The sequence below is a fragment of the Culex pipiens genome, chromosome 1 (assembly GCF_016801865.2).
Source record: "Culex pipiens pallens isolate TS chromosome 1, TS_CPP_V2, whole genome shotgun sequence".
In the NCBI taxonomy this organism is placed as follows: Eukaryota; Metazoa; Arthropoda; class Insecta; order Diptera; family Culicidae; genus Culex; species Culex pipiens.
The window spans coordinates 32,899,345-32,909,342 of record NC_068937.1 but is presented as its reverse complement, the minus strand read 5'-3'; the positions used below and the strand labels follow the sequence as shown (position 1 = coordinate 32,909,342).

At 36.0% G+C, this 9,998-nt stretch overlaps 1 protein-coding gene across 2 annotated transcripts; it reads right to left on the bottom strand.

The window, feature by feature from the left end:
* Positions 1–337: 337 nt before the first annotated feature.
* LOC120429181 (uncharacterized) lies at positions 338–1,656 on the bottom strand. 2 transcript variants are annotated; one of them, XM_039594393.2, is made up of 2 exons: positions 1,162–1,656; positions 338–978 (listed from the first exon to the last, which is right to left on the bottom strand). In XM_039594393.2, the coding sequence occupies exon 2, from the start codon at positions 943–945 to the stop codon at positions 493–495; it is 453 nt and encodes a 150-aa protein (XP_039450327.1). In that variant the 5' UTR covers positions 946–978; positions 1,162–1,656; the 3' UTR covers positions 338–492. The 2 variants fall into 2 exon arrangements, with proteins under 2 accessions (XP_039450327.1, XP_039450328.1); XM_039594394.2 differs by having other exon boundaries at positions 338–972.
* Positions 1,657–9,998: the final 8,342 nt, after the last annotated feature.

The window sequence follows — 9,998 nt, the reverse complement described above, 5'->3', positions numbered from 1 at the left end:
GTCAATCACGAAGAACTCCTGCATCTTACCGCCTTGTTGATATCCGTCACCTCGTACAGCCGGATCTTCGTGTCCGGCTCGTAGTGGGTTTGCTTGCGACACTCCTCCCGAAAAAAAACGGCCTGGCGCGGTCCCTTGTGGATCTATCGCGGGAAGATTTTTTTCCGCGCCGATGATAGTGACCTCGAGTTTGGTCAGCAAAGAATCGAACATTTGTAACCAGGTTGAGTAATGAGTAACAAAAATACGAAATATTGTAACGGAAAGAAATTTAAAACAAAAAGATTAAGGAGGCAACACATATACACAATAATGAAATGTTAACTCGGGTGTCTGAATAAAACAGGATGGGGTTATTGGGGATTCTTTTATTGCAATTTACTGGGCTATTACGTTGACGGGTTGGGCCGCGCTAGTTGATGTGGCTGACGGAGCCGGTGACGCCTTCCTGGACTTCATCGCGTCATACCTTGCCAGCTTGACCTGTTTCTCCTACTCCGACAGCTTCGGATCGTTCCGTATCCCGTCCCGGATCTTCTTCTCCTGCAAGTAAGCCATCCTCTCTTCGTGCTCTCTCTTCTCCTGCTTAGTCATCAACCGTTCCGGTTCCTTCTTCTTTTTCTCCAACGAACCCAGTGGCGTCTTAAGCTTGACCGGTTCCAACTGTTCGGCCAGCATTAACAGCGCGGCGAAATCCGGCGGAGGAGGTCCCTGCGGTCGTTTGGCCTTCTTCTTCGCAGCTTCCTTCTTTCGCCTTTGCCTCCAATTCCTTCCTTCGTTCCTCCTCCGGATCGTACCGATCCGGACCAACCTCCTTCCGGCCGTTTCCTCCCTCGTACTCTCTTCCCCCCAGTCCCGTCCTTCCTCATCCTCGTCCTCGGAGCATTCTTTTCTTCCTGAACCCGGTTCAACGCGCTTTCGCCTTTGCATTTCCTCCTTTGACATGGTCCGCTTCTCACCATCTTTGAACTTCTTCTCCTCCGCAAAATAGAATAAAAATAAAACGGGTAGAGGTTATTAGGTTTTACGCCGTGACGTCATTTGACAGCTCGTGTGCACTGTTTACATGGTCTTCGTCGATTGTCGACGAATTTCCCCGAACAAAATCGACGACCGCATCGAACTGTGCTAAGTCCATGTAAACAGTGCACTCTTTCTAACCTCCAAATCGAGTCGGCGTAAAACCTAATTGGGTAATGTTTTTGATGATGCGTTACTATCGCTAACAGGATTTTTTACGAGTAACAATGTTCGTTCGGACAGTTAATATTATGTGCGCACAATCAAACCGAAGTGCACATCTGTTCTGATGAGCAAGGGAATGATTGTACGAGAAAAATCACAAATCCGTATAAATAATTTCAAGATTGTTCAGGTGTAAACCGAAAACGCGGTCAAAAATTAAAGTGGACAAATAAGGCTCTTAACTGCTTATTTAATTGTCGGTGTACAGGACGCCGCACTTTTTAATAATTTTCTGGCGTACATTTAATTTTGCAGCCCAAATCCCGATATTGAACTGAAAAAATAAAATTCTTTTTCAAATTTTCTTTTTTGATTTGTGTGCACCTTTGTCAAAGACCAAGATTGTTTACTATTTGGTCTGACAGATTTGGACTGACAGCTTTATCACGGATTTTGGTCTGATCTAGGCGAGGGATACTGGACACAGACCCCTCCTGCTGATGAGCCGTACAAAAATGGAGTGGTTTGTCGTAAACGTGTAACCGTGGCGCAACAGGCTTTGACAGGTTGCGCTCGTATTTTGATTTTTGTCTGTCTTCACAATATTTTCTGCCAAACGACATATTCCGCCATATGATTTTCTGCCGTTTGGCATTCGGCCAAACGTCATTCTGCCGAATAATTTTCTGCCAATCGACCACATTTTCTGCCAACCGTTTTTCTGCCATTTAACATTCTGCCAAATGACACTGTCTGCCACTTGACCTTTTCTGCCGAAAATTTTTCTGCCGTTTGTACTTTTCTGCCAGATATTTTTCTGCCAAAAAAAATTCTGCCGTTTAACCTTTTCTGCCGTTTAGCGTTCTGCCAAACGTCATTCTGCCGAACGATTTTCTGCCAATCGGCCCAGTCCCGGATTAAGTAACGTTTTTATTAAAAATCAAAATATTTTTAATCCAGCCCAAATATTATAAGTATGATTATCAATGCAGAAATATGCGTTTTAGATTGTTTTTAGTTGATTTAACTTCTATTTTCATAAAAATTTTGAACTGTAATGTGATTCAAATAAAATAAGTATTTTAAAAATATATGTTTCTTTAAATAATTTTGTTTAAAAAACATAACTAAAAAAGCTTCGAACATTTCTTCGAAAATGTTTAAAAAACAAGAAGCGATAACAAATAAAATGATACCTGAAAAACTAACTTAATCCACCTATGTGGTTGTTGCCTTCCTCACTTTTTACCAACATTTGGTGATATCAAAGAGTGATATGATGGGTTTGGATACAAATTCTATCTATCTTCTATCTATCTTCTATATATATTATATATACAAAATTTCGACGGTTTTGTTCGAACGCGAATCAATTCAACACGGAACGTCCGATCGAGTTGATCTTTGTTGCGTTGGGTTCGTATGGTAAGTTCGTGAGTCCAAGGAAGGTTCTTACGCCAAAAAGTTACAAATTTGGCCACTCTGGAACCGATTCCGGAAAATTTGCAGATTGTATGGGAGAGGTTAAAATCAAGTTTTGATCACGGGAGGCTGAATAAGCAAAAAAGTCAAAAACGTCAACAAACGAAAAAAGGCAGAACGAAGTTTGTCAGGTAAGGCTTGTATCTCAATAAAGAAATACACAAATGTCACTTATGCGGTCATAACTTGAGACTGAGCGTTGTCAGATCTTCAATGTTTTGGACTCATTGGAAAGGTCTTTTGATGACCTATCCAACGATGGGTTGGATAATGGATCCGGACATAGTTTACATACAATTAAGTGAGATCCGGCATCAAAAAAGTACATAAATATCACTTAAGTGGTCATAACTTGAGACAGGGTTGCCAGATCTTCAATGTATTAGACTCATTAGAAAGGTCTTTTCATGACCTATCCAACGAAGGGTTGAGTAATGGATCCGGACATAGTTTACATACATTTAAGTGAGATCCGGCATCAAAAAAGTACATAAATATCACTTAAGTGGTCATAACTTGAGACAGGGTTGCCAGATCTTCAATGTATTAGACTCATTAGAAAGGTCTTTTGATGACCTATCCAACGAAGGGTTGAATAATGGATCCGGACATAGTTTACATACATTTAAGTGAGATCCGGCATCAAAAAAGTACATGAATATCACTTAAGTGGCCATAACTTGAGACAGGGTTGCCAGATCTTCAATGTTTTGGACTCATTGGAAAGATCTTTTGATTACCTATCTAACAATGGGTTGAATGATGGATCCGGACATAGTTTACATACATTTAAGTGAGATCCGGCATCAAAAAAGTACATAAATATCACTTAAGTGGTCATAACCTGAGACAGGGTTGCCAGATCTTCAATGTTTTGGACTCATTGGAAAGGTCTTTTGATAACCTATCCAACGATGGGTCGGGTGATGGGTCTGGACATAGTTTACATGCATTTATGTGAGATCCGATTCGCAACTCTGTCACTTTTTTATACGTAACTTTTGATCTACTTATCAGATCTTCAAACAATTCAATAGTGCAGTATGGGGCACCAAACCGGATCGAATGCAACTTATTTGACTCAAATCGGATCAGCCAGTGCCGAGAAAACTTGGCAAGAATTTTGAGCACCAAGGGGAATACGCACACACATACACACACACACAGAGACATTTGTCCAGTTTTCGATTCTGAGTCGATAGGTATACATGAATATAGGTCTACGAGCTGTTTTTCAAAAGTTAATTTTTCGAGCAGGATTATAGCCTTACCTCAGAGAGGAAGGCAAAACTTTAGATACGTTTTTAATTTCATGTTTAATGTAATACAAATTTATATAAATATGACTACGAGGTGCATCAAAATTTGTTGCAATCCCATAAAACGTATTTTTAATGGAACTAAAAAAAACTAAGATAAAAAAATATTGATAAAAAATACCCATTTCAGTGCTGAAAATAGGACTTTGCTGCCCTGGTTCCATTTCCGAATTTTCCATCCTTTTGTTTTGAGGATAAATTTCATATTCAATTTACCGAGACAATTGGAAAAATCGGGACTACAGTCTGAATAGATACAGGAAATTTTAGAGCATTAAATAGGGAAATCACAAATAAGTACACCAATTGTTTTGTTCTGTTCTTGTTTGCTCTGAAGTCATGCAAATCAATATTTAAAAAAATGTCTTAAATTGCGGTCTTAGTTCGATTCATTTGTCCTAATTTGCCCCAGATGCCGGTATTTTATGAAAAATAATTTAATCATTGAATTCACGTATATTGAATTTAATACCCACTATTTAAAAAAATATAACATCAAATAGAAAATATATTAAACGTTAGGCATTTTGCAGATCTGTAATCTAAAATTTTATCAATTTTCCATAATATGCCAAATTAAAGCTGATATATGCCGAATACAAATTTTATTGCTTTAAAATTCTTATCGATTTCTAAGTTTACAACTGTTCATCTATTTTTACAACCAAACCTGAATTTCCGGACCAAAATTTGTTTTTTTTTTCTGTTTAGGGAATTCACGGGACAAAATATAAAAATTTCCAGTTTTTGAAACAAATCCCGGAAATTTTGTCCCAGGAATTCCCGGGATGGATGTACTACTCAAAATAATTCATCAAACTCAAATAGGAATGAAAATAATTTTAATAATTACTGCAAAGTTAAGCGGTTTAATTACTTATATAGGGTTAGTGATTTTTGACTTCGTAAAATTTATAAATTTTCGAAAATATTTTTTTTTTAAATAACAAAATAATGAATATTTGATCCATAAAGACTATTTAAGTAAATTTTATTATTTATCAATTGAAAAGCTTTATATGAACCATTTAAAGAATTGTTCAGTTTTTTAGAAACGAACTAAATTGAGTAATATTTGCATTCGTTGCAATACACAATTTGCTGCTATTTTATTTGAAAGGTATTGTTTCAATAGAAATTCAAATAATCCAGCTTTGTTTTATTCAAAATAAAATGAAGATTTTTTTTTATTTTTCAAATTACCTTTAAAAACATTTCAGATTTTTTTCTGAGCCCTGTTTAATTTTAACAATATTTTATTACTTGTGTGAATGGTTCCCATGAAAAATAAAAAATACTCTTGTTTTGTTTTCTGTTCTCATTTTGAGTTAAAATTTTCGATTTCGTTACAAATCATATTATTTTTGCCTGTTGATTATAAATTAAGTTTATGATAAGTGAGATGAAAACCCTAAATAATATTTTTAATGGGCTAAATGTCGCAGAAAATTCAAATAATTTTACTCATTGTGGCTGAACAAGATTGTTTAATCTTGCTTTGATATGAAATTTAATAATATGCAAATCAGCGAATACTTTTTATCTTTACTAGTCGAATATTAAAAAAAGCAGTTCAGTGAATGAGAAAACGCATACCCTACATTATGTTTCAAAAAAATATAAAGAGCTCATCCATAAACCAGGTGGAAACTTTTTTGAAAATTAGGAGAATTTTGTTTTTGTGTCACGTTCATATTAAGTTAAGTTTTTTTTAGTTTATTGATGAATAATATATAATGAAGCATAACAAGTCGTTTCTGTGATTTAAATAAAAGATTTTCAAAGTTAGTTTAACATTTTTTACGTTCCGCGAAATCTGCGTGAAATGTGGTGTTGTGAAATTGAGTTCCCCGTGAAATTTGCAATTTTCAAGCGTGAAAAATCACTAAGGTAATGACAATAAATGACAGGCGCGCTCAGTCCGCTTGCTACGATCACAGTCGATGATAAAAGCTATGAGCTTGACATTTTGCTCAAGTACAGTCACGCCACATATTCGGAACAGTTTACAGATCGACCAATGTTGAAAAATCGTTGATAACCGATAATTGATCATACAGCATTTCCCCACGAAAACAGCATGATTCGAAAAAAAAGTTCTCCGATCGAGCTCAAAATTTTTCTGGGGGTTCCTTGGCCAAAATAATTAGACCCGTTTTTTTTGTTTGGCCATTAGGGTGACCTACGCCGTGTTAGGGTGGTCCAAAAAATGGCAATTTTCGTCGATTTTCGCAAAAACCACTTTTTTTTCAAAAAATCATATCTCCGCGCCATTTCATCCGATTTTAGCTGTATTAGACGCAAAAGAAAGGTGATTAGTTTGGCTATTTGTGAAAAATAGTAAAAAGTTCCAAAAATCTAGCTTAACATCTGAAAAGGTCGAATAAAAACTTAAAATGCTGTTTTGCAGGTCCCGGGACCAAAGAGCCTATGACTGAAAATATTTTTTTGCAATTCCACTGTGAAACTGTCAACTTTTCCTGCCCTTCTGGAGAAACGAAACGGCCTACTTTTCCCTACCAAAAATAACAGAATGGAAAATGAATACCTTTCAATAACAGTGCGGAAAAGTTCGAAAAGTAACATTTGTCAATATTGTTTTGTTTTGAACGATGAATTTACTAAACACATGAATGTTTGACATAAAATTCCATTAAATTAGCGTTTTTAGGAATTGCAAAAATGTTGTAAGCAACTCGTTGCAAAACTTGATTTTTTCAGCACTCGTCGTATTTATGTACAACTCGTGCTGAAAAAATCCTCTTTTTGCAACTTGTGTTTTCTTTTGGAATTTCTTTGAAATGTCAAGTTCAACATGACCCTTGCGACCAGATCAAAAAGCGATTCCCAACAACATTGTAACGATCAATAATTATCCGATACACGTCAGCTTCAGCTGCTTGATTTTTCCGCTTTCGAGCACCATAAATTAAACGCTTTCTGCTCAAAAACACATATCGCCGAAGCGTTCTAATAATGCGTTCCACGACTCGCGGTCATCGACTTGATTTTCCGAAAAAAAAACGCCCTAAGCCCTCTAAACCAAACAAAACAGCTTGCAGCATATTTTTAAGGGGTTCCAGCTGATTCACCGCACGAACAAGGCACCCTATTGGACACCATAAAAATGTAATGGTTATTCGGCTAATGATATGCGTAAATAATTTCCCAATTTTGGACGGCACGAGCCCGTCCTTTTCGGAGTTCCAACAGACCGCGGTAGCCAAAATTAGTAGGACCCAGGATACAGGTGCAAATCGGCGAAGTTTACCGAAAGTTTCCATTATTTTTTGTGCGTCCTCTTTTGGTGAATGAAACTGGCGATAAAAGCAAAAAAAAAACAACATTACATCGCACAAGCCCTGCTTCTCCACCTAAGTGTATGTACTTTAAATGTTTCAATTACCTTAACAATGTAATTATGCTCCGCAGATACGACGCATAATGATGATGTTGGGCTAAAGTTAAGGTCTGCATTTTTTGTACTCTCTGTTTGCTCTGGAAGGGAGCAGGGAATACAATGTTCCTGCTTCGAAACGACGACATTGAGCGAGTGATGAGTGCTACGCATCAACACTTCGGCATAAAAACCGAAGCATAATGTGAGGTAGAAAAAAAACATGTCCAGAAAATATGTTCCTGACGCATGTCGCAAATCAGTGAGGCCGGCCGGGTCCGATAAGGTGTTCGAGGGCTGTGCTCTTCTGGGGGACCTTTCTCGGTGCAGCCGTAATTGGGAGGTAAGTTTATTTTTTGATGAAGGTGGAATGGGATGACCAAGTTGGCAGGGTTGCCATGCAATCATTTGGGCACACATTTCTTTTCCTCATTATTTAATCTAACTTAATTGAGTAATGGAGTGATAATAACTTTTGAAAGAATAGTTAGATCTTCAATCTTGGTGGCACTTCATACTCATACTCATCATCCCCCCACACATCCCGAGCAGGGGTAAATAATACGGGAATACCAAATTTTGTTATTACTTGGGCAAATAACAGCGACCAAAATGTGCCCTTGGTTGCCCAGTAATAGATGGTAAAATACCATGAAATCATACCAAAATCTTGTATGTGTAAGGGCACAACAATACCAAACCATGTTATTCCAAGGGTAAAATAATACCTCAAAATAAAACCATTTCAATACCAAGTTGAGGTCTTCTGGATTTTTGAACATTGCTTGAATACCAAAACTTGGTATTGCCATGGTTTTATTTTTAGGTATTCCCGCGCCCTTGGAAAATCATATTTTGGTATTTCTGTGGTCTTTCACATACATGATTTTGGTATGATTTCATGGTATTTTACCATCTATTACTGGGCAACCAAGAGCACATTTTGGTCGCTGGTATTTGCACAAGTAATACCAAAATTTGGTATTTTCATACCATTTTTAGTGCAGCAGTTGCAGTTAGTGAAAAAACGGAAATTATTCATATGCAACAGCCAAATCTACTCACCTGATGATTCCATGTTGTTATTAGTGATATTCTTCACCACACCGAATGCATTTGTCATTGATGAACGGCCTGTGCTTGAAGTTCTTGAATCTTCTGAAAAATAACAAGATTGAAAAATAAGTATTATTAAAATGAAACTGAATTGAAATTCACCAAAATTCATTAATCTGTCGATTGACTCGTTTTTCAAAGTATTTGGTTATCCCGACTTAGAGATATTTCAATGTTTTTGAAAAAAATATTAGTGGGTATATCACACTAATTTTTAAAATCATCTTTAACATTTTTGGGTTTCAAGTCATTTTAGCGCAAAATTAATTAACTCGTAAATTTTTTTTAACAAATTTCCCATAGTTTCAGAGAAAATTGATGAAACCTTTCAATATTCAAATAATACCAAAATGTGCCATCCTGACTTAGAAAATTTTCCACAATTTCAATTCATTTCTGTTGGGGGTATATCAAAAATGTTTAAAATCAAGTTTGAAATTTCCGGTTTTGAATGAAAGCATTCGCTTTGAGACATCATTTTAGCGCAAAATTAATTATTTTGTCAAAAATGGTCAAAATTTTCCCATAGTTGCTGAGGAATTTGATAAAATACTGTAATACCAAAATAATACCAAAATGTGGTGTGCGATCATTGACAAATTCTGCAATTTTGCAATATCAAAACAATACCTTAAATTTGTATGATACCACATTTTGCTCTTGCATAATCCTTAAGACAAATTTTTAAGGGTCCAGGAATACCAAAATTTGGTATTGATACCAGAGAAAGGTATTATTACGCATTTCCCTTGTTATTTACCCATGCTCGGGATACCACACATAGGTACCAATCAATAAGACTCATAAATTGCCCCCTACGGTGGTCCTACCTTAAAAAGTGGTTCCAATAATGATTTTTGTTAAAGTGTTAAATATCTGTTATTTTTAACCAAGCTCTCTTGAACGCAAATAAAAAGTAATTAGTTATTTTTAAGAGTTCAAGTTGCATGAAAATTTTTGATACCATTTTAGCGTGTTTGAACCAAAAACAAATATTTTCTGAACTTTTCACATAAAATACCATAAACTTGTGTTGTTCATTGACAAGATTCACGCACATGCAAACGAACAATTGCGGAAAATTATCACTATTTATAGTAAAAAGGTTATTTACCCAAATAGAATGAAATAGTAGTTTATGCAACAAGTTGCAAAAAGAGGATTTTTTCAGCACGAGTCGTACATTTATCCAACGAGGTTCACCGAGTTTTTCAACGAGTTCCATACAACATTTTTTGCAATTCCAAAAAACACACACTGAGTGAAATTTTATGTCAAATTTTCATGTATTTTGTCAATAAATCGCTAAATCAATTTTTTTTTGAAAAGTGTTACTTTTCGAAACAAGTGCTGAAAAGTTCAACTTTTCAGCATTTATTTTGAAAAGTGTTGCTATTCGATTCTCTTATTTTTGGTACAGAAAAGTAGGCTATTTCGTCGTTCAAGAATGACAGGAAAAGTAAGTAGTTTCACGACGGAATTACAAAAATGATTTTTTT

Coding starts and splice junctions, on each gene's coding strand:
- LOC120429181 (XM_039594393.2), bottom strand. CDS start 945: ATGTCAAAGGAGGAAATGCAAAGGCGAAAGCGCGTTGAACCGGGTTCA.